Source organism: Astatotilapia calliptera, chromosome 1 (genome assembly GCF_900246225.1).
Source record: "Astatotilapia calliptera chromosome 1, fAstCal1.2, whole genome shotgun sequence".
NCBI lineage: Eukaryota > Metazoa > Chordata > Actinopteri > Cichliformes > Cichlidae > Astatotilapia > Astatotilapia calliptera.
This window is the reverse complement of record NC_039302.1, coordinates 17585768-17611252: the sequence shown is the minus strand read 5'-3', so window position 1 is coordinate 17611252 and position 25485 is coordinate 17585768. Positions and strand designations below refer to the sequence as shown.

General features: G+C 40.9%; 1 protein-coding gene across 3 annotated transcripts in view; it reads right to left on the bottom strand.

The window, feature by feature from the left end:
- Nucleotides 1–3949: 3949 nt before the first annotated feature.
- syt7b (synaptotagmin VIIb) overlaps nt 3950–25485 on the bottom strand; it is a 128944-nt gene continuing 107408 nt past the window's right edge. For all 3 annotated transcript variants that reach the window (XM_026166971.1, XM_026166976.1, XM_026166984.1), the window contains 6 exons: nt 14436–14571; nt 7960–8227; nt 7680–7849; nt 7246–7360; nt 6856–7055; nt 3950–4521 (listed from right to left, as the gene is read on the bottom strand). In XM_026166971.1, coding sequence (XP_026022756.1) covers nt 4417–4521; nt 6856–7055; nt 7246–7360; nt 7680–7849; nt 7960–8227; nt 14436–14571 — 994 coding nt within the window. In that variant the 3' untranslated portion in view covers nt 3950–4416. The remainder of the gene's footprint in view (nt 4522–6855; nt 7056–7245; nt 7361–7679; nt 7850–7959; nt 8228–14435; nt 14572–25485) is intronic.

Sequence of the window (25485 nt, the reverse complement as noted above, 5' to 3'; positions counted from 1 at the left end):
AAAAAAATAAATGGTCAATATTTAACATTGTGCACCCCACGGATGTGTAACTACAAAGAGAAAGGGAGTGAAACAGGGGGGTTTGTGATATCAAGGATAGATATCTACAACCCCATTAGTAATGATGGTTCTTTTTCTCTTTTTTTCTCCATACAGAACATTTTCACAATCATTTTATACAGTCAGTATATAAATTAAAATGTTGCTGGTTAACCTCTCTTTGTCTCAAGCAGTCCCTAAAGAGAATGCCCTAAAACAGAAATGCGAGCTTGTCCAGTAAACTTTACCAGTGTTTGGTTTTTGGCCAGTGACGAGTGTAGAAGACAATTTTAGCTCGATTTCTTAAAAAAATGTATCAAACCCTGACTGATCTTTAACCAATATTTAAATTGCATTGATTGACTTTCACTAAGCCTTTGGAATGTAATGCTTTGTCAGCAGGGCAGTACATCAGGACAGACAGATGAATATGAGAGGTGGTTATTTTGGGATGCTCCAAGGCTCTGCTCTGACCTGAGATGTAGCTAACAGTGAAGCAAAGAGGTGATGATTATCTCCTGTCTCACCTTTTTCCCCCCCTCCTCCCTTCCTGACACTTGGAGAGGGAGCGCATATGGTGAAGAGCAAGGCGTGACGGGGTTCATAAGGCACACACAGAATACTTTGTGCCAGAAAGCATGTGTGCACAATGGGGGTGTTTTGAGGGAGCATCAGCTGTGACGTGAAGGAGCAACCCTTCGTTTTTTGGCCTTGGTGAATTAGATTGGTCCACTTAGAGAGGCGAGATAGGACATAGAGGAAAAACGTCTTCAGCTGCTTTTGTTTAAACTGAAAATCTGGTGTATGGCGGTCAAATGGAGCAACTTTTATCTGTGGTTGTTGTAAAGCTTTTTTCTTGTGACCTTCACTCTCAGCTCATGTATAAGAGATCTAAATGTCCTCCAAACATGAGGAAAATAAGCCTGCTGTGAAGAGAGGTTTGTTCCAGCATCATCGTCAACAAGTGCAGTGATTCTTCAAGAAGTGACAACTTAAAAAAAAGAAGAAAAGAACATACTTCTCTGTACATCTGGATTCATACAGAATAAAAACAGCAAAGAATGCTGTTCAGTATTAAACTGGCAAAATAGAACTCAGTGCAGATATACACACAGGGACTCACAGTAAATACAATCACACAAACATAAGTTCAAATACTGACATTCAACCACGGTGCAAACACACACACATACATCCAGTAGACAAAAAACAAACAGTGGAATGTAAAAAGACTTTTCCCAACCCCAGGTGTTATTACTCTCATTTGTTTCCATTCATCCCAACAGCTCGTGTCTGTACAGGACTTGAGGGAGGTCGCATTCAGGCAGCAAAGATGTTTAAAAAAAATAACTAAATAAAGACAAACTCTGACTTTACATTCCCAGTTCTCGTTTCAAACAGAAAGGTGACAGGGCTTTCTCAACTGCAGCTCCACTCCCTGTGTCCGTTACAAATCCTCCAAATGCTGCTGTCTTTAAGTCTAGATTAACGACCCAGTTGTAGTCCATGATATTCCTGGGCTCTTAATCTCTTGACAACGTCTGCAACTTGTGGCTGCAGTCTTATTTTGTATTTTGGGCATATTTGTAATTTGTAATCTTGTAACAGTTTATAAACTTTTGATTTCATGTGATTTCTTCTCATATTTTACTGCATGTATTCATAAATTGTCAGTTCATCCCAAAAAAAGAGTCTAAAGGTTCATGGTCAACCTTGAAAACACAAATCTCAACTATATAAATACATTTTTAAAAAACCCTCAAGGTCTGCTTTCTTTTGACTACTACTGACTATTACTCATGGCTGCCCAGAGCAGTTTGCTCAGGCGGAGCCTGCACATACAATCTGAGATTTCTTGAGAGCACAAAGTGGCATCACACCAAAACAGCCAGTTTTAAGTTACTACTGTAAGAAATATTTTTCTTGTAGTTTCTGGTCACTGCCACTGATGTACTGGACTTAGAGAAACTTGCTGGTATTGCATATTGGTGCAATGCCATGGTGTAGGATTGGGCACTTTATCACCATGAGATCTTGGAGATGGTTAAAAAAACAGCAGTAAAAAGCTAGAAAGAGGACATAAGATCTCAAAAAATGTTTTTCCAATCTATCACTAGTGTTATCAAGCCATGCATTAACGGTTGGCTGCTGTGGTACCACAGCAGTGAAATGTGATGGAAAAAAGTGAAATTCTAGTTGTAGGACTCAATATTTTCTTATAAACTCGGAAAACGTAGTGGTAAAAAAAAGAAAAAGAAAAAAAGAAAAAAGGTTTAAATATCAGGACATAAAAAACATAATCTGTCCTAGCAGGTCTTACAATGAGGTAAATACAACCTCACATGAAGTATAAAACATACTACACAGTCTCATTTTTTAATTCAAGAAACATTAAGCCAAAATGCCGAAACAGTGTGTGTGAAAAACTATGTGCACCTTAGATGTTTGGTCATAGCGCCACATTTGGAGAAACCCAAACACAGCAGATCAGCACAAACATCAACTGTCAAGCACGGTGGTGGAGGGGTGATGATTTGGGCTTGCAGCCACAGGACCTGGACACCTTGCAGTTATTTATCAAACTATTCTAGAGTCAAATGTGAGGCGATTTGTTTGACAACTAAAGCCTGGCTGCAATAATATCCCAAGCACAGCAGCAAATCTACAACATTGCAGAAAAGCTAAAAATTAAGGTGTTGCAAAGGCCCAGTCAAATTCCAGCTCTTAACCTCAAGTTATTGCTGCTAAAGGCGGTTCGATAAGCTTTCTACACACTATTTCTTCATTTTGGCTTAGTTTCAGTTAAACTAATGTGTTGTTGTGCATCTCAGGTTGTATTTACCACATGTCAATAACTTTTTATTATGTGCTGGTATGTAAAACTTTAGAACTGAGAAAGGGTGTACCTTTGCTTTACCATGTCTATATGTCGTCAACAATTTGCACAGATTGTTTTCTGCTCTCAAAGAAAACCATTTACATTGGGGTTTCTGGACTATATCCATTTACCAAAACACAACAACGTTAAAAATCAAAGTGGTAAATTGTTTGACAATGAAATCCTCTGTTATATATTTCCGGCAGTTAGTCTGATTTTCTGAGCTCAAATCTTTTACATGTGAAACTGAAACTAGCTGTCTTTTTTGAGACCACTAAAGGGCGTGTTAGAAAGTTGTGTATGTGTTTTGGACAGACTGACACTAACTTCAGTGACCTCCACCCACATGTTCAGCTAATCTCATTTTTTGTCATTGTTATCAAGGGCAGTTTGGTTTTCGACAATAGTTTTTGTTCAGCCGTGCAAATCTAAAATATTTCCTCCCTCACACACACACACACACACACACACACACACACACACACACACACACACACACACACACACTCGCACACACACTTGCACACGCACACACACGCATTATCCCCACACTTCCACACTCATGGAAGCTGCTTTTTGCTTATTTTCTGGAAGAACAGGTTGATTCTCTAAGTTCTTTCGAAACAAAACTCATTAAATAAATAAATAAAACACAACATTAATCACTTTACTCTTTTTTTCTGTCCATCGGGAGTTAAAGAAAATAGGAAAGCAGTTTGACACTTGCCCCTTTTAGACCAGTGCTAAATGTTCATGTTCATATCCTTTTTTTCTTATTTTTTTCTTGACGATCTTCATTTGGGGTTACAGCACATCACCCACAGCACGCACAGACGACAAAGGGTTCCAGCCAAGGGAGAATTATTACAGTGGTAGAAGGAGGAGGAGGAGTGAAGAGTGAAAAACATGATGAGTGACAGAGTCCAGTTCCTGTCCATTTTAAATACAGCCCATCGCTCTTCTGTTGCCTGTGCCGCTTTTCCTGATTTTTTTTTTAGGCATTTTAAAGGAATGTCGGAAGAGAGACAGAAACACAGAAGGATTCAAACAATCAAGCAAACAATCAAACAAACACACTGCCACAGCGGATGGTTGGAATGCCTGTTTGATCCATTTTTGGTTGGTAGTTTGTAATTACGGGTGTTAAGAGGTACTGCTCTGATGTAAAACATTAGGGAAACGTGGTGGAAGAAAAAAAAAAGAGAAAAAAAAGAAAGATGGAACAAGGAGAGCGTATGACATCAAAGACATTTTTAAGTTCAGACAAACGGATGAGACAGGGTCAGGCGGGAATCAGATCTTGACAGGGGTGAAATTTAAGGAAGGTGTCATGAGAACTGAAGGCGAGGAATATCAAAGAGGCCTGAGAACAAAGAGATGATAGATGGTCTGAAGCCCAACAGTGCATTTAGGTAGTAGGGGATATGTGCCGAGGGCAGGGGCAGGGTGGGGGGATTCTTCAGGGGAAAACAATGTAGGCAGGTGGGCTGCTGGGTCCTTCAGGCCTTAAGAGCATGCCACTGGGCCACGGCAGTGCGAGGATGACCCATCATGTCTTTCCAGTGTTTTACCTCTGCAGGGCCACTCTTCCATGAAAGATAAATCTGTGAGGAAGAGACAGTCACTGTAACTTCTATACAGCCACACAGAGATAGATGTTATTTGTAAAGAATGCTCCCAATAAAACAGCAGAGTATTAAGAGAAAAAAACTGTGACTCTTAAGTGTAGCCCTTTCACCACTAAGCCTGCTGCTCTAATTGGAATTTAACTCAAATCCAGAGCAGAAAAAAAGCCATTAGAGCAAGAGATTTCACCCAGTGAAAAACTCAGAGAAAGGCTAATGCTGTTACTAATAGGATCAAACACAGACTCGTCTGCAAGCGATTCTAATGTAGCAAGAAACTCCTGGATTCCACATGAAAAATTGTTCACTTTTTCATTGTTCTCTATTCTACGAAGCTATTCTAATAATAGGCAACTGCGGCGTGAAAGAAAATAATATATGTGGTTAGAATGGGAATACATATAGTACCTGTAAATATTGTAGATGTGTATGAAAGCCTTATAAAGTAAATGCTCTTCCCTGCTGTACACAGCGTATAGATTTTTTTAAGTGCCTGATGAAACAAAGATTTGATTTAAGCTTTGGTGTATTCCATTTTTATTCTCCTAATACATATACCGTATGTTTATTTATAGAAAAGCTGGTGTTTGGTTTTAAAAACAAGCAAATCATTCACTCTGCACAGGGAAAAAAAGGAGTTATTTTGGTTACTGTTAAGTCTGATATCTGAAGCAGTTATGGGATAAAAGAAACTGTGGTTTTATGGGATATTAAAATCCTGACAAATCCCACAAGTTTCGAGAAAAGAACAATCTAATTTGGTAGTAATTACAACCGAAGCAGAAACTGTTAAATTGCATGTCCAGTGAATTAATTCATATTAATTGTTGAGCAAGCGTAACACAGACTTGTTCAGTCAGAGCACCCAATGTGACTTTGTCTACAGGCAGCAGTACAAAGGAATACATAAACAATGGTCTGCAAAACTCCTTGAGCCAACCCTCAAATTTTTATATTTTGCTTGGAAAATGAGAAATAGGTGCAGTGATTTATTGAAGCAGGTGTAAATATACACGAAAATACAGCATGTAAAGTAAAAACAGAGTTTGTACAACGGGCTTGAAAATCAATATTTGGTGTGACCACTTTTATTCTTCAACACAGCCTGAACTCTTTTAGGCAGCTTTCTTGTAATTCCTTTAAGTAGTCTTCAGCAATAGTTCTCCAGGCTTGTTGAAGGACATTCAAAGCTCTTTTTTTTGGATGTTGGCCATTTGACCAGTTTTCTCATATTTTTTTGAGGACACACTCAACACCATGCTGCGATATGGCAAGCTTACAGCAAATAGCTCTTTTGGAATTACCTTGTTGGTCAAAAGATGCAATATTATACTGTCAAATTGTGTTACTTTTGGCATTTTTGTAGATTCAACTAAAGAAATGGGAACATATTATGTATGTTTTTGCGACAGGCAGCTAGTAACAAAAAAGGATACAAATTTATAGTTGGTTCTTTGTTAAATTTTCTGTCATGTGTAGACACAGCACTGGTTAATCCCCTCAAGTTATTTGCCTGCTTGTGTGTGTGTGTGAAGGGCAGGACTGAAAATGTGTGGAAAAAGCAGCCAATGTCCAAAAACAACATTTGAAAGATCTACAGAAACCCTGGAGAACTGTTCTTTAAGACCACTTTAAAAAGTCACAAGAAACTCCAAGATTCCTTGGTTGCAAAATATAAAGAAATGAGGGGTGGCTTAAGACCTTTGCACAGTACTGGGTTCATATTTGCCGTTTAAAGTAAAGTACATCTACATGTCTTTGTGTCTAAAAGAAGCTGCAATTTATTAGATTTTTTCCCCCAGAAAGCATTAAAACTACGAAAAATTATAGGAAACTAAAAGATGCAGATAAGAAGTTTAAAATGTTTAATCACGTTGTAACAGAAATACATTAATTTTTCTCAGAGTTGATCAGCTAATTCAACAAAGAAATTCAGGGGATATTCCGGTTAAAGCTGGAAAGGTTTAAACTCACCATCTGCATTTAGCCAAAACAGTAAATGTGCAGTTTGCTGACTGTGTGTATCTCCATCTGCCTCTGTGCCATTCCTAAATGTTGTAGTATTAAGTCTAAATAAAGCACACTTTTACTTTCACACTTAAAATTAGCTGCTTGTTGTTTGCTGCATATGAGTTCATTTACAGCACAGGGGAATGAACTGCATGTTCCAGCAGGGGTCAGTAGAGACTGGCTCACTGATCATCTGCTGATGGTCTGACAGACAGTCAGAAAAACACAGAGGAAGAGAGAAAAAAAGAGGAGGAAGAAGAAGAAGAGAGGAAGAGGCGAAGAAGAGAAGTGGGAAGGAGATACCTTCCCAATGACATCATTGCGGCTGAGTCTGTCCTTGTCCATGACGGTGATAATTATGGTGGTCTCCCTCAGCACGTGGGCAGGCACGTCAAAGGGGAAGGACTCGTTGAAAACAGGGTTCAGACAGCGCTTCATTACCACCGTCTTCTTCTTCTCCACACGCTTGTCCTTGTGCATCAACCACACTTTTACGTAGGGGTCTGAGGAGAGGGAAATGTGCTGGTTATGAAGCAATATAGCATTCATGAATTACCAGAATTGGGGATTTAATGAGAACAAAAAAACAACAACAAAAAACCAAAAATGAAATATAAACACGCTATTTTCTCATTTTCTGTTGTTGGAATGTAAAAATGTATTGAAGAAAGGAAGATGAGGGAGTATCTATACCAGAAGTGCCTCCAATGTCCATGGCTTTGAGGTTGCGGGCTTTGATGATGCTCACAGTGATGGTGTTGGCTGTGGGGTTGTAACACAGAGACACCAACAGATCCCCTCGACTTCCCTGGAAAAAACCATAGACAATAACAAAAACAATAACAAACTGTTCATTTTTAATTGCCTCATTGCATTGCTCTCCATTCTGTCACTCATCCTATGTTTCCTTTGCTTGCCTGTGTTTCCTTCATCTACCTGTCAGCCTCTCCATATTCCCTATCCCTTCTCCCTCTAGCATGCTGCTACATCTCCCATGGGAGCATCACGGCAGCCAGGAATGACATCACCCGCTACATTCTGTCCCATCTTCTCTTTCTCTTCATCTTGCCCCCTCCCTTCCTGTCTATCTTCTTTTCCTCTACTCAGCCTCTTTCCTTCTTACTCACACTGCCATCGCTACATGGTTTCAGCTCCTTCCAGAAAGTCTGCATGTTGGCTAGGTCCAGCTTGTTGAGTGGAATGGACACCTCTCCTATTGGGTCGTTCCTGCTGAAGCGATCGTAGTCAAGAACCTGGAGGTACAGGGTCCTCTGAACCACCTTCTCATAGGGGAACCCTGAGAAAGAGATTCACACACGATAGTCTTAATATGTTACAGTGATCCAGACAGAAATGACTGCCTGCATATGCTGTGAATGTGTTTAAGGAAAGGCTTCCTGATCACACCTTCGAAAAGGAAGGTCTCGTTCCAGTGGGGGTTTAGATTCTTCCTCTTCACTTTTGTCTCCAGTTTGTGCTTCTTGTCTGGCAGCAGGTATAGTTTGACAAATGGGTCAGAGGTGCCAGAAAAGTCCTTAGCTGGCAAATCCTGGCCTTTGAGAATTTTCACAGTGAGGGTGGAGTCTTGAAAACTGTATCCAACACTGAACTGAATACGACCCAGCTTTTCACACACTGGACCCTCATGTTCTTCTTCCTCTGAACCTGGTGACAGCTGACAGAACAAGAGGAGATAAGCAGGGCATTATTTATTTTTATTCAACTCTGTTATCTTATTGGAGGATTTACAGCACTGGGAAAAGTCTTTAATCATATTCATTTATTAAATAAATAATGAATAAATAAATACACTTTCTTGAAATGCTGATTTCTATTCCCCTAGCCACACCCAGGCCTGCTTACTGCCAGACCTGTTTGACCAAAGAATCACTTGAATAGAGTCCATCTGACAAAGTGAAGTAGGCTAAAAGATGTGAAAAAGTTCACTGACATCTATGACTCTGGAAAGGGTTACAAGGCCATTTCTAAGGCTTTGAGACCCCAGTGAACCATAGTGAGAGCCATTATCAACAAGAATGGAGAAAACATGGGGTGGTGGTGAATGTTCCCAGGAGTCCAGGCCTACCAAAATTACCCCAAGAGCGCACTGACGACTCATCCAGGAGGCCACAAAAGAATCCAAACAACATCTGAACTGCAGGCCTCACTCACCTCAGTTAAGGTCAGAGTTCTTGATTCAACAATGAGAAAGAGACTGGGCAAAAACGGCATCCATGGGAGAGTTCCAAGGAGAAAACCACTGCTGACCAAGAAGAACACCAAGTTTGAACCACACCAACACCAACACCAACATCAAATTTGCCAGAAAACATCTTGATGATCCCCAAGACTTTTGGGAATATTCCTTGGACTGATGAGACAAAAGTTGAATTTTATGGATGGTTTGAGTCCTGTTAGCTCTGGTGTGAAACTAACATCTCTTAAGTATCATAAAAAGAACACCATACCAACAGTTAAACATGGTGTTGGTAGTGTGATGGTCTAGGGCTGCTTTGCTGCTTCAGGACATGGACAACTGGACCGGTGAGATCACCGTTGAATGGCACAAAAAATTGAAATGAAGGTTTTGGCATGACCTTAAACAGCCTGTTCATGCTTAAAAATGTCCAATGTGGCTGAATTAAAACAATTCTGCAAAGAAGAGTGGGCAAAAATTCCTCTGCGGGGTGAAAGTTGTGAAAGGTATCGCAAATGATTGTAGTTCTTGTTGCCAAGGGTGGAAATATGACAATTATAAGAAAGATTCCAGAAGGAATCAGAGGAAGAGAACCAGCACAATCTTGCAAAAGAGATTTTTTTACGGTACTTCCTGCTTAAACAAAAACCAAAAACAACAAATTGGCTAAAAACAATAATTGAATGGATATAAACTGAATTTTGTTTCCAAGGAGATAAGATTCCAGTTAAAGAATAATATGTGTTAATGCAGATAATGTCATTTTCCGTGCTGCTGAACTGGTGTGTCCAAATTGTGAGTAGATAGACTACTTTCTATAAACAACTTCCACCCACTGTGCAGTATGTTGTACATATGTCATTTGGGGTGGTGTTGCACAGGTAGTAGAGGTGGCGGTTTGATCATTAGCCCAGCCACAATAACAGACTTGTATGGTGACTCTGCCATAGTTGCTATGTGAGTTTGTATGCCTGTGTGGAAAAAGAAACCATCTGTGAATGATTTTATAGCACTTCTCTAAAGTTAAAAAGCTGGGTTTTTTTTAGATTATAGATCTGTAATAGCCATGCGGCAATGCTGCTGTCAGTGTTGATAATAAAGTGTTTAAAATCTAAGCATACTGCTCAGATTTAAGTACATAAAGGATTATAATAAGTCCCTATAACAAAGAATACTGACGTGATAATGAGGGGGTTATTTTGAATATAAGACTGTTACATTAGACCGCATTACTTTATGTTTTTTTCCTAATGAACTGGGGCTGGATAGGTATAAAAGTGTAGCACCGCGGGAGCTGCACTGCTATGATCTAAATCAAGGGTCAAGCTCTGCAATATTCACAGCATGGTCACACAGTCTGAACACTTAAAGAGGAGCGAACACTAAACAAGTGACTTGAACTCCACACCACGGGGGGCACCAATTCTGAACTTCACCATAAATACCACAGCTTGTAAGTGGCAAACTAGCATGATGTTATGTTGCATGGCTAGCGTCCCCCATAAGAAAAGGGCAGAGCTGGTTGCATGGCTGTTTGGAAAAGCAGATTATCTATTGACAGACACATCCTCTGACTGATGGTGACATGGCCTGAAGGGAGGGAGAGAATCCAGTTTAAAAAGTGCTATCTGATGGGGGAAGAGCTGGAGGCATTATTCAAGGGGCAGAAACATAATATCCAATTCTGTATTTTCCCACACAATCCTGGTGGTGCTGCCCAGCCTCATTCTCTATGCTGAATATGTTCACTTTTCATTATGCAGTCCTCCAGCCAACAGATGGCCTAAATTGCTATTCCCAATTTTCTGCATTTGGATACTCTCGTTTTCTTAGAGTCCCCCCATCCCTTCTTATCCAGTTTTAAAATTTGCCTTCCTAATTTCTTTTTCTAAAAACCACAGCGATCCACGTGCAACAGAGGCAAACATGGCCAGATATATACAGTGGGGCAAAAAAGTATTTAGTCAGCCACCGATTGTGCAAGTTCCCCCACCTAAAATGATGACAGAGGTCAGTAATTTGCACCAGAGGTACACTTCAACTGTGAGAGACAGAATGTGAAAAAAAAATCCATGAATCCACATGGTAGGATTTGTAAAGAATTTATTCGTAAATCAGGGTGGAAAATAAGTATTTGGTCGCCTCAAACAAGGAAAATCTCTATCCATCCATTCACTTCCGCTTATCCTTTTCAGGGTCGCGGGGGGCGCTGGAGCCTATCCCAGCTGTCATAGGGCGAGAGGCGGGGTACACCCTGGACAGGTCACCAGTCTGTCGCAGGGCCAACACACAGGGACAGACAACCATTCGCACTCACATTCATACCTAGTGACAATTTGGATTATCCAATTAACCTATCCCCACAAGCTGCATGTCTTTGGACGGTGGGAGGAAGCCGGAGTACCCGGAGGGAACCCACGCAAACACGGGGAGAACATGCAAACTCCACACAGAAAGACCCCGGCCTGATGTTGGAATTGAACTCAGGACCTTCTTGCTGTGCGGCAACAGTGCTAACCACCGTGCCACCGTGCTGCCTATATATAGATTATATCATATTATATAGACACACTCACACACACCACACATAAATGTATCATTTACTCTTGCTTGAGTAACATTTGCTAAAAACCGCAGAGCACATCTGTTTTTTGGAAGTCATGTCGTTAAATGCACAGTTGGAAGAAAAAGCGTGCTAACCCTTTGGGGAAAAAAGTAACTTAGGCTTTCAGCACTTCTACAAAAACAAGGACAGATCTTCATCTAAACCCCAATATATAAAAGAAAAAAATAAACAGTTTTACATTTTATGTTCTAATTATGCATAGGTAATAATCCCTCTGACTGCATTCCTTTATCAGCAGTGACTCCTGTCAGATGTTTCCTCGAACTGCTTATGAGACCAGCACAGTATTAAGGAGGAATTCAGGACTGCTCCTCACTACATAACTGGTTTGAGTTCATCAGTAATTCTGAGATGACTTGAGTGGACTCTTTAGGTCATGCCACAGCATCTCAGTTGGGTTAAGGTCAGGACTCTGACTCGGCTATCTCAAAGCATGAATTTTGTTCTTTTTCAGCGATTCTGATTCTTAATTTACTTGTGTGCTCTTCGTCAGTGTCTTATTCCATCAGTAAATCTCTCCAAAGCTTAAAGTAATTGACTTTTGCCCTGATACTACAGTTCAAAACTTCTTCACACAACTTTAAATTCATTGTTTCCCCATGGATTGCCAAGAGGCCAGGCCTAATTCCAAACTTACAACATGCTCTTTTCTTCTTCTTGTCCTTTCCTCATTGTTATGCAGCATTTTTCTCACAGTGGATAAAAAAAAGTCAGATTTGAGGGAGCTGCAGAGATCTGTGCAGATGTCCCACTTTTGCTGTCTGACTTCTGTTCTTTTTCACTTCTTTCAGGGCTTCGTGTTGAGTTCGTTGTGTGATCTTTGCAGGCCAGCCACTCTTGGGAGCACAGCAGCACTACATACCTCCACTTTGAATCAAATTGTCCTTTTGCACCTCGATGAACACTCATAAAAAAGCATTTAACTTTTTTTTTTCTAGCCACCTTTGTGCATCTCTACAATGCACAATGCTTCTTCTGTCCTGTGAGTCAAAGTTGTTGTGATCTAGGAAAGGGTCACACATGTCAGTCTTGAAAAAAAGCAACCAGACTTCACCTCTACAAGCGACACTTCCAGTCGGATCTCCCGATCTCTTAGAACGGCTGATTCCAAGTAGTTTTTGGAGAGCTCATGAGCACTTTTAGCAATTCTTGACTGCAAGTGTTCAAGAACAACATAAAGCACACTTTTATGTTGTTTCATCAGATATTATTTGTCTATAATTCTGAGCTATTATTGTCAAAATGTTACAACCCTTTCCTTTCCTTTGTAACTGCGATTCAAAAATGAATGGACTAACCCTCGGGTGCTCGGGATCCTTCCATTAGATTCCTTGACAGTGGCAACAAACGGTAGAATATCACTAGCCTTATCCTTTAAACAAATAAAGCACATATAAGCCTCCCTATAATGTGTGGATGTGTGATAATAGGCAAAGACACTTTTCACACCACACTTTCCACCACTCTGTGAGCACCACACAAAATGAAAGCCGTGTCAGAGTACGTACTGATAAGAACCTGATGCTGACAGGACCCCCATGCAATCTCCCCCAAACCCCTATCACCTGAGATGCTTGAGTGGGTTGGATGCATATATACTGTGACGTCCAATAACATTTCACTCGGTCCCTCCTCTCAGTACTGTCTGTATATATGACTATGTCTTTTCATATAGCACCACAAGTGGCTCAAAAGTGCAGGATTGGTATTTTCAGCATGAAAGGAGGGTTGTGTAATATATAGATGGCTTTGGCAAAAGTGCCCAGAATGAGTATTATCATTAGGCACTGCCACTGTGAATTCCTCAGACACCCCATGAAACCCACATAATTACACAGTGCTCATACCGATCTGCCATATTCTCACAGCACCCACAGCAGCACTGCATGTTCTCTCACAGCTAATTACCGAACCTCTCTGAATCAGGTGCACGTTGCCGCCCCTCCCGGCGTCTCACTTCAGGGTAATGATTGCTTTATGTTTCAGTTAGCTGACTTACTGTATAGCCGCAGCTAACTGTAACGCTCTACAGGTAGGTGCGCTGAGGGTGAAGGAGAAAGCACTTTCCTGAGTGATGAAAGACTTCTCAAACAGCTTTCCTCCTCAATTGAACTGAAGCGCGTAGGCTTTCTCCGTCTTTGAACCAAAAGACTGCATTATATACAGTAAGTGACACGTAGCTCATGATAAATAAATCTGCATTGCAACTTTGATCTTATCTTTGAAGCCTTGCCAATTATTTCTCATATAGTGAAATTTCAAAGAAAATCATTGCACTTATCAAATAAACCACTGTGATCTAGAAAGCAGGTAAGCAAGCAAAAAGGTTATCTGGTGGGGAAAATTGAAGGTTTCTGAGAAAATCTACTACCTCTAAAATATATTTTCATTTTAGATTGGCTGCAAACAGACACCCCACTGGCACGATACATTTTTGTGTTTTTTCAGAAATGACTTTGACAGGTTAGGTGTTATTATTACTGATAGCAATGATTGTCAAAATACAAAAATAGGGCCACGATGCTTAAAAAGAAAGAAAGAAAAGAAGCTGGGATTGTACTTTATCGCTGACATTTAATTCAGCACAGTCAGTGAAAGTGGATCATTTTAACTCAACTGTCAACTGCTGTTTTCAAAGGTAAGATAAACTGTCAAGCTGCAAACCGCCTCAAAGAAGACGATTAGCTGCTATAAGTTAGAAAACTGGGCAGCACAGGCGATAAACATAAACAGTACTGCTAAATGTATTAATTTGAGCTTTTAAAACAGTGTTCTTTGTAATGGTGATTAATCACAAACGGGTGAAAGTTTTGAACATTTTACACTATTTTCATCTACTCCTTTGGCTCGTCTTCCACTTTCTTATCTCCAGATTTGCATGCACCTTTCATCTTAGATTATGAAAGATGATCTGAAAGTACCAGTGAAGTCTCTCTGCCATCTCATTTATTCTGATTCAGAGGCTTTGCCAAAAGCAGTTCTTCCTCTCTAAATATAGTTGAAATCATCAATGCAGAAAGCAGACTACAGATCTGAGCTATTAGTACTCGTGTATGTTACCATGAGCATGTCACTGGTGACCGAGTTGGCCAAGTCAGAAACAGAAGAGTTGGCTTCGTGGCCCTGCCCGTGGCGGCGTCCGGTCTCGTCTGGAGTCTGACCTCTGGGGCTGCTGCCTGGTTTGTTACCTGGAGTTCTGTTAAAACAGAAACAAGCACAGTGATTTTTACACATATAGCTTGTTTCCAGTGTTCCTAAGTTTATCCTCAATACATGTAGTTTACATCCTCGGGCCAAATATTAATTATTTGTTTTGAAAATTTGTATTTAAGTGTAGCTAAGAACCAATATCCTACCAGACAGGCCACAGGAAGTCAATTATCATTACCTACAGCAAGAACCAATGCAATGAAAAGAACAGTTTTATAATGGCCTATAAAGGGAGAGAATTCACTGTCAATACAGATAACACAAGAAACCAATAAAACTGGATTGAAAAAACTGTCTAATTTAAAGGGCTTACCCTGATTTGAGTCACGGTTTGTGTTATAAGTTGGTTTGCATGTGTGTGTTTCATTATTACACCATGAAAATGTAAAGATTTGTGGCCTCAAGATCCTAATAAACCAAAGTAAGGTAAGGTAAATTTCCTGGCTTACATTACCCAATTACTCTTGTTTCCTTGCTGTTCCACTTCAGATTTTCCAGGTATTTCCTTGTGCGTTTTTCCTAATCTTTCCCTTTAAGTGACCTTCCCTCCCCATCTCCAGCTGCCTCCCTCTTCCTGCTCCACCACAACCACCCACACATCCAGGGCCTTGGAGTAGGGGTATGTCACCAGGGTGCAGAGGAGGCTACCCCCCCCCGTCCCCCCCCCCGTCCCCTTCTGGCTGCCTCTGCCTCAATTTTATCCCACAACTTAGACATTCACATTACTCACACTCTCATTACACATACATATAGGATCTTGGGGGTGGGCACGATACACGGAGTCCAAAGTACCATCAGGGTGTACACCCCACCCCTGCCATCGTTGCCCACCTCTCAATTTTAAATACACGTAGACATTGAGGGCTAGCAGGAGGGACTATGCGCTTACCTGCTGCTCTCTGGCAGGTAGCTCCAAGCCCTCCTGGGTTTTAAATGCACCTTAGAACACACATGCATCAACATTACAATGAGCGGGTGGAGGGAGGTTCGGAGTCTTCTCTCACCCCCGTTCTCTGCGACCTGCTGGAGCAGGGGGGCTAGGACTAGGAGGAGGAGTTGGCCGTCCGACTGCGGTCTGGAGTGTGGAGCCTTCCTGCTGCTGCGGAGTCGGGGCGGTCTGCCTCCCCCCACCGCAGGGAAAAGGGAAACACCACCTGGGTCTGGGTGCAGTTCCCCCCTCCAGGGGCGGGGGCACCTAGACCCGGTTTGTAGAGTACGCTTGGGGAGTGTGATCGTGTGTACAACGTCTCTTTATGTCTGTCTCCACGTTGGTTGAGTGTGGAGTAAGTGCATATGAGAGCATGAGGGTGGGAATGGATGTTTGTATCTGTGTGTGCCTGTATGTCTGTGTCTATATGTCAGGTTGGGTGTCAGGCGCCACCTCTCTGGGGACATCTCAGGCCCTCCAAGGTTTGGAGGCCTATCTCCCCCTACCACCACTTCCCCTGCCAGTGGCGGACCCCCTCAGACATCGGTGCGTTGGTGGTTCTTTGTGTCCGGGGATGGGTGTCCAGGTACACACCGGCTCACTCCTTGGCGGCCTGGGGCTCGCTCGGGCCACTTCGGAGGTGGGGTGCCCCCGGCCTCTCGGCCTGGGGCTCGGTCACTCAGGCGCAGCTGGCTGCCGGCGGAGCTCACGGGCGCGTCACTGCAACTCCCCCTGGCTTCTGCTCCACGGCTGCTGAGTGAGCCCTCATCTGGGACTCTCCTCAGCTCTTTCTGGGACAGTGGCGCAGCTGCCCCTCTGTTGGTCTTCCTTGGTCTCTTGTGTTCTGGGGGCCTCTGGATGTCTGGAGTTTTGATCTCCTCCACACCTGCTTCACGCCCTGGAGGACGGGGCTGTGGCCCCCCCACACCCTCTAGCAGATTATTACAAGAAGGAACCTTTTAAAAAACAAAAAACAAGCGCGTCCATGCTCACAGGTGTACACACGGGTGATCACACCCACAAACTACACCCTTTTTGGCTCCTACCTCAAAGCACACTGTGTTCTGTTGATCTTATGTGCTGCACAATAATGTTTAACATTTAGTATTTACTGTCATATTCCCATATATCATTGTGATGTTGTTTATTCTATTACTCTTGTTCTCTTCTGCTTGCTTTCTTTTTTCTTTCTCAGCAGGTGATCCAGGTGATTGATATATGCATTTTTTTTTTCTCTGCCCGTTCTGTTGGTTTTTGTCTTTTGCCCTTCTCCCCCGTCCCTCTTCTCAGCTGTTTCTCTTTCCCTCTTTCTTTCTCCCCTTCTTTCCCCCAGTCAAGTCTGTCCCGTATTCAGTAAGTGAAAATAAAATAAACAATAAAAGGTGAATCAAATGGACCATTACGGCAAGGCTGGGATGGTCAGTTTGGTAAAGTAAATCCGTTGGGCATCTTTCTTTGCCTTTAGACAACAATTCTGATGGCAAAAGAGCCAAACGGGACAGGCCAAAAAAAAAAAAAAAAAAAAAAAAAATAAGTGACCTTTTGAACTAGTTTTTTTTTTTTTTTTTGCCCACCTCATGTGGCAGTCTGCTTGCATAGATTAAAGATTTGGATCTTTGAATTGTAATTCTGTCTCGTGGGTCCTTTTCCCATTACATTCGTTTCAAATAACGTCAATCTTCCTGCCAGCATACAGTGACATTAGGCAATAATATGTTTGCAGCAACTACTGGATGGAAAATTACACTGCCCCTGTAAATAACGACAAATATCAGTGGACACTTTAGTAACACCTGGCTGCTACTGTTTTGGACTCCTTTTTACATTCACAGCTGCATGAATTCTTCATTGCACAGATTCAACAAGGTGCTGCAAACAGCCCTCAGAGATTTTGGTCCATGTTGACATGATAGCATCACACAGATGTTGCAGATTTGATGGCTGCAGATCAATAATGTGAATAATTGCGCTGTGATCCAGTGACTATGGAGGAGACCTCAGCTTTGAGCTTTCTGAATGGTATGTTTTCTTGATGGAAGCAGCCTTTAGAAGATGGATACACTGTGGTCATAAGGGGATGGACACAGTCAGCAGCAATAGTCAGCTGGACCGCCATTCGATCTGTGCTCAGTTTGTACTAAGGGGTCCAAAGTGTGCCAAGAAAATATCTCCCACACCATTACATCACCACCATCAGCCCTAACCTTTGATACAAACCAGGATCCATGCTTTCATGTTATTTATTCCAAATTCTGTCACTGCCATCTGAATGTTGCAGCAGAGCGCTGTCATCACCCAGAGAACAGCTGCTCACTCTGTCAGTGCGCCCCAGGGCAGCTGTGGCTACAATGTAGCTTGCCATCGCCAGTGTGTGAATGTGTGTGTGAATGGGTGAATGACTGAATGTAGTGTAAAGCGCTTTGGGGTCCTTAGGGACTAGAAAAGCGCTATACAAATGCAGGCCATTTACCATTTTTTTTAATTTTGTGTTTTTCTGAGATGGTTGTGTGGGCAAACCCCAATCTGGCACCAACAGCCATGCAACACTCAAAGTCAAAGTCCTAAATGCACTGAGTTGTGATTGGCTGAGAAAATGTTTGCATCAATCTGCAGTGAAACAGGTGTACCTAACACAATGTCTGATAACTGACAAGTGAAAACAGTCAACCACGTGCAGCAACAGACTCTCACACTGGTATATTAATAACTGTTTCCTTTTTTAAAAAAAAATCAATTTAATTGTTTCTCCTCTCTCCCCTATTTTGGGATTGGTCATGTCTCCCTGTGCTCTCTTTTTTCCCTTTTCTCTTTCCCCTAACCCCCAACTGATTGCAGCAGATGGCTGCTCCTCCCTGAGACTGGTTCTGCCGGAGGTTTCCTCCTGGTGAAAGTAAGAATTTTTTCTTCTCACCACAGCACAGTGCTTGCTCACAGGGAATCGTCTTATTGTTGTGGTTTCCTCCTGAATACCGTAGGGTTTTTACCTTGCAGTATAAAGAACCTCGAGGCAGCTGTTGTTGTGATGTTGCGCCACATAAATACCTCTGAATTGAACTGAACTGAACATATTACAGTGATCCAGATACTTTTTTGTATTTAAGTTGCTCAGGTAGCATAGGTTGTAATAAAATTGCATCAAAAAGACATTAAAGCAGTCATGGCCAATTTCTTGCAGTGGTTGACTATTAATATATATATATAAATTAAAAACGCTCCAAGATAAACATACACCAGTGCAAAACTTTGTCAGACACCACCTGTCACTTTAGACACTTTGAAGACGATCTGTACAGAAAACTATTTTTAGAAACAAATGCTGCTTTTAACGATGCTGCTAAAAAATTCTTCCCAGCTTTTTCATTATGTAACTATTTGGGATACAGAAAAATACAAACATGTGATACCAGTCTAGGCATAGTGACAAATAACACTAATAAGATGATGCAGCGAGAAAAACAAAAAATAGCGAGAGTGACAGTCAGACAGACAGAAATAGCGAGCGAGTGAGCAGGTGAGATACTAAATACAAAGGTAACAGCGCAAGTTAGATTAAAAGAAGGGAAAGATGATCCACGAGATGAGATAAATTAGAGTAAAAGCAAAGGAGATGATTTATTTTTATTGAGACAATGAACGAATGAATGTGAGACACAGTTAGACACACATTAAGCTTTAGCTCAGAGAAGGGGAGATGGGATAAAAGCTCTGAAACAAAGCAGAACAGAATTGGCGAGGAGAGTCAGACACGCTAAAAAGCAGACAGAGGAAGCAAACTGACGTGTAACACAGGAAAGCAAAATAGAAGGAGGCTGGAGAAAGAGGGATGAGAGATAGACAGGGGTTACACAGCAAAGAGACAAGCAGAAGTAGAACGATGCTGAACAAGAAGAGGTAAAAAAAGAAAAGGATATGGTGTGGAAGAGAAAAGAATGGATTCGTCACTCCGCGTTTATTTCCTGTGATTTGCAGGTCATAGAGCCAACGATGCACCACAGCCTCAATTCAAACTGTAATGGTTTATGTTCCACAGGTCTGTCAAATGCAGATTAGTCTCACATGCATGTGATCCCTGCAGGTTAAGCTAAAAATACTCAATTGAACCTTTTAATATCGACCCTTAATACGTTAGGGAACCATGTCCCACCTTAAATAATTACATAACACCTGGATGTCTCGCTCTGCCACTGATGTGACTCTCACCGGCACAGTGTGTGGTCTGTGTTTTACACATTGTTAATATTTCACCACTAATACATCTAAAGTTTGTACAGCAGCTGATCAGCTCACAAAGCACAACTTAACACACAATTTTTTTTACAAAGCAAAGAGATGAGTTAAATGGAAAACCTGACATTCTCACGAGACCTACCATATTTGAACAAGTTCCCGCAGAGCCAGGTACCTGCTGAGCTTTGAAGGACCAAACAGTGAGAATAAATGGGTCACATCGTTAACAGAGTTCATAGAGAGGACAGAGGGTACCTTGACACAGACACAAGACTTGTAATTGTGCTGTGGTGGTGGAGTAGTTAGTGCCATTGCCTAGGAGCCTAACATGGAATTGTGGGTGGGCCTAAGGGGCCCGACTGATCATACTTATCATACTTATCAGTGATGGGAATAACGGCGTTACAAGTAATGGCGTTACTTTTTTTCAGTAACGAGTAATCTAACTAATTACTATTTCTATCGTTACAACGCTGTTACCGTTACTAACAAGCAGAGCTGGACCGGCCATCGGGCATACCGGGCATTTGCCCGGTGGGCTGATGGTGATTTTTTGTTTTTATGGGCCGATGGGTGTTTTTTTTGTTTTTGTTTTGTTTTTTGTAACGGTATAAACAATGAAAGATGGTGGATTGGCCAGATGCTGGCTGATGTGTAAAAATAACTCAGTTGTTTGGTGGTGGCTATGGTGGAGCTTCCACAGAGGCCAGCAGGTGGATGAGAGAAAGGGGAGGCAGGAGGAGGAGAGACCCGAGGCGGCCTCCGGTCCGAGTGTCAGGTGAACTGAACTTCAGGTAGGAAGTTATGACCTACAGTCTATATGGGTCAGATATAAACCAAGGTTAGGTGTGGTTTATTATTTGTGCTAACTTTTTACAGTCAGTTACAATAACTCGTACTGTGTACTAGCTAGCATGACGGAGTTTCTATACAGCTGGGTGGGTGCTATGATGTTACTGATAGTGAACTTATTCATAAGGTGAGTTAGTATAGTTGCCAACTGTCCCGTAAAAAACGGAATTGTCCCGTATTCAGAGAAATAAAGTAGTCGTGGTAAGCCAATCACATGACATTAAGATGACAAAGCAACAAGGTGATATATACCAGTTTTTAAACTGTGCTGATAGGCCATGTCATAGTCATGATAAACAATATATATACTCGTGTTTCTTCCTGAATAGTTTCATGTTTACTGTCTAAGGACAGCGCTAGCAAGCACTCTCTGCTTATGAACAAAAATTTAAAAAACAAAACAAAAAACAGCCCGTTCGTTTTGGTGGAAAAATGCACCATGACGGCCAAAAGGATGATACCAAACAAGGCAAAGTAAATACTTTTTAAAGATGTAATGTGGAGGGAAAATCAAAAGTAGTGAAAAATGGCCAATTATACCCTGGACCCCAGAGGGTTAAATGTTTTTTTAAAGTAACGCAATAGTTACTTTTCAAGTAATTAATTACTTTTAGAATCTTGTAACTCAGTTACTAACTCAGTTACTTTTTTGAAGAAGTAACTACTAACTATAATTAATTACTTTTTCAAAGTAACCCAACACTGATACTTATACTTTGTATGTTTTCCATGTGCCGGCACGGGTTTCCTGCAGGTATTATGGCCTCCTCCCGCAGTGCAAACAGGCAAACATAGCAAAAATGATTCATGAATGGTTTGTGGAGCACAACGAGTTTTAAATGTTGACATGAATTCACTCCAATCTAGCATCTGTGGGATGATGTGGGCAAACAAGGGGCCCCACCTCGCAACTTACAGGACTTAAAGTTTAACTGTTGTTAAAATCTTGGTGTGAGATACCACAGCACAGTTTGAGGGATTTGGTGGAGTCCATGCCTCAAGAGGTCAGGGCTGTTTTATCAGCAGAAAGGTGGACAATATAATATTAGAAAGGGGGTTATAACGTGATGCCTGATCTCTGTATATACTAGAGATGGCACGATACCACTTTTTTATGTCCGATACCGATACCGATATAATAAATTTGGATATCTGCCGATACCGATATGAATCCGATATAGTGTTTTTTAATCAACAAAACTGTTTTTTTTAAATATCTTGCTGAATTTTGTATAAGTTCATACTCAAGTTTAAAACAACAACTACACTAAAGCTATTCTGTTATACCTGTATGCAAAAAAAAAATGTTTCATAGTTCAGCAATACTGATCAATCTAATAAACTTAAACCTACACCATCCTCCCTATTCTGGTATTTTAAAGAGTACTTAGCGTAAATATTAAGCAACCTAACTAATAGGGTTCCAACTCCCAGCAACAACAAAAATAAATAAATAAAAAATAGGGAACCACCCCTCACGCTCCACCTCATGATGCTTAATCGACGTAATCAACCTTAATTTGATGCAGTGTGAAAAAAAATGCACAGAAATCAATTATTTTTCAAGAAATATTAAATAGATTCAACATCTTTCTTCAACAAAATTGCAGACTGCACAGATGGTACCTTCCCAAAGGAAAAAGTACTATAGCTTACTAGGGTATATTTATTACCGTAGACTCAACAGTTACTATATACAGTAATGGACTTCTATTCCTTTTACATCAAATTAAAACTTTGGGTGTAAGATTCAGATAATTATTTATTAAAAGCTAGACATTTTAAATGAGAATAAAGAAAAGTATGTCTTTGTGCCCCTTTTCCCTGTTCATGCCCTATCGGCCCCCCTGGCTAAACTTTGCTAGATCCGCCCCTGCACAGTTACAGCCGTCAGCTGCATAGAAAAAGATCCTGGTGTAGAAAGTAATATTAAATAAATTCTAACAACAGCTTATCAAGCTTAAACGTGCTGCTGTTGTTTATCCACTGGTTTCCTCTTTCTGGTGCAAAGTGGGCCAAAAGCAAACTAGAGAGACGGACTCGCGACAGAAAAGCCGATCAGCTGATCGTTAAGCGGTTTCATGATTGAAGTAGCAGCAAGAGGAGGCAGTCGCTCCATATATCGCTTGTTAAGCTTAACGCAGGAATGCTTTACAAACATTCAGAGATGGACTTACACACTTGCTTTACTTCTCTCGGGGATAACTTTGTCGGAGATGAAATGCCGGGTTGCTAGCGAAGCTCCACATGCTATCCAGACCACCGACAGGTCCCGCATGCCACAGCCGCTCTATCACGTGATGCATACTGCTCCGACGTGCTAATGTTCTGAGGCGAGTTAAGGCGTGTTGCAAGTTTTGTGAGGTGCTTTCGTGATATTTAATGGATCGGATTACATTTTTTATTTTTCTCCGATATCCGATCCAGTAATTTAGGTCAGTATCGGACCGATACCGATACGTAATATCGGATCGGTCCATCTCTAGTATATACATTGTGTTAAAGGACTGAATGCACATTACATGGCTTTGGTCATTTCTCGACAAATATTCACAGCAAAATAAAAAGGAGATCTTGTAGGGAAATAATGGAGAAAATGCCCAGCTGTGTTTATGTAAGGTTCATTGTTTAAGGTTCATGTGGCCTCTGTCTTGTGTGTTTGATAGTGATTTAGTAGGGCTCATTGGGCTGTCACTTTGCCAACCCTTCCTACAAATAAGCATTTATAGACTCTTTGGGTAGAGACCAGCTGACAAGCATATATTATGTGCCCTATAGTTTAAAGTGAGGAATGTCTTATCCATGAAACTGAGCTACCACTGAAAACACATTTAAAATAAATCCTTCTTAAGAGTTTCATTTAAAAAAAAATAAGAGGAAAATAACTCAACAGTACAACCTACCTGGAATATAGAAACAAACATTTTAACATTTTTAGGTACTAAGTGGGATGCTGAGATTTTAGTGTTGGCAGCAGACATTTAGAATTACTTTGACTGTGCCAATAACCACAGTTTTCAAACCGGTCCCCACTGAAAACATATGCTTGAAAGCACAAAGGTGGATTAAAGCAAGTTCTCTGCTCTTGATTATAGTAAAGACACGAAATACAATCTGGGTTTGGACAAAAATCAAAAGTAAATAAAATCACAAAATGTTTTGACCATGATTCAGTAATTCTCTTTTGTCTTTCCTGGTCTTGGTCCACATCTTTAAATTCCTATCCTTTGAATCTTTGAATGCTGGCTATCCCTTTATTGTTGTGATCAAAAACAGTGTTTGTTCCACTCTTAACTTTGTGGGACACTTTTTAAACAATATCACCATTTCCCAAAAGCACTGATTTTATATTAGTCCCTTCATATGTCTGAGGGCTTATAACATTAATGTTAACTAACTAATAAAAGTTTTGTTGAAAAGACATTTTCATTCTATGTAATCAATTCACAAATGTATAACTTAATTAATCTTCCATGTTTCTCAACCCTTACATGCTATTCATATTCCATACTTTTATATTTTAGCTTGCTTCAGCTTTGACATAATATGTGTCTATAACAAACTTTGAACAATATATCTATTAAGTATGTGTAAATAGCCTATTTGGCATTAATAAATGGATAATCAGTCCTTAATAAATGTTTCAGTGAGAAGGGAAAATGTATTTCTTGCATGTATTTTTCATGTCATGTTTTATTTAAGACATGAAAAAACCCAACAACCACCATGTTATAGTATTATTTTGAAATAATTTTATGATGATATGCGATTCCCACACTATCTTGTCCATCACACTGCCTCTACCAGCTTGCTTTCTTCCCATAGTGCATTCTGGTGCTAGGTGTTCACCAGGTAAGTGATGCACATGCACATGATGTAAAAGAAAACGTGATTCATTAGACCAGGCCACCTTTTTCCACTGTACTGTGGTCGAGATCTGATGTTCACATGGCCATTGTTGGTGCTTTCGGTGGTAGACAGGAGTCAGCATGGGCACTCTGACTGTTCTGCGGCTATGCAGCCCATACCATACACAAAAAACTGTAATGCACTCAGTATTCTGGTGCCTTTCTATCAGAACTAACATGAACTTTTTTAGCAATTTGAGCTACAATAGCTCATCTGTTGGATCAGACCACACGGGTCAGCCTTCCCTCCCCATGTGCATCAGTGAGCCTTGGCTGCCCATGACCCTGTTGCTAGTTCACCACTGTTCCTTCTTGGACCACGTTTGATAGATACTGACCACAGCAGACTGGCAACACTCTACAAGAGCTGCAGCTTTGGAGATGCTCTGACCCAGCAGTCTAGCCATCACAGTTTGTCAGACTTGCTCCTTATGCTTTTATACTTTATACTGCTTTTAAACTTTAAGGATACAAAGTTTGTTTATTTGCTCCTTTATATATCGCAGCCGCTAACAAGTTCTATGATGAAGAGATAATCAGTGTTATTTACTTTACCTGTCAGCAGTCATAATGTTATGCCTGATCGTTGTGTGCATTGATTAAAAAAAGTTTTAATCAATGCACACTTGCATAGATTATGCATGAGAACATATTCACTCCTCTGTCTACTCTAGTATATTGAGGTACTGAAAGTTTTTTTTACTTGATGAATAAAGCTCAAGTAGAGAGATTCAGGTAGAGTCAAACAAACCTCTAAAAGCAACCAGTGGAAAGTGTGCTGGATAATAAATTAACAGGTACTGTAAAAATGTTCCCGTCTTTCAAACATGAGACACACAATTAGTTGTTCGGTGCTCGAGCAGACACAAGAAAAGCAATAAACGATTAACAAAAAACAGACAGCCCCCCTTCCCAAAAAATGCCATTATAATGTATGGATCCAAACTGGGAGTTATCCAGCTCGACATGCAGAAAACATCTGTCA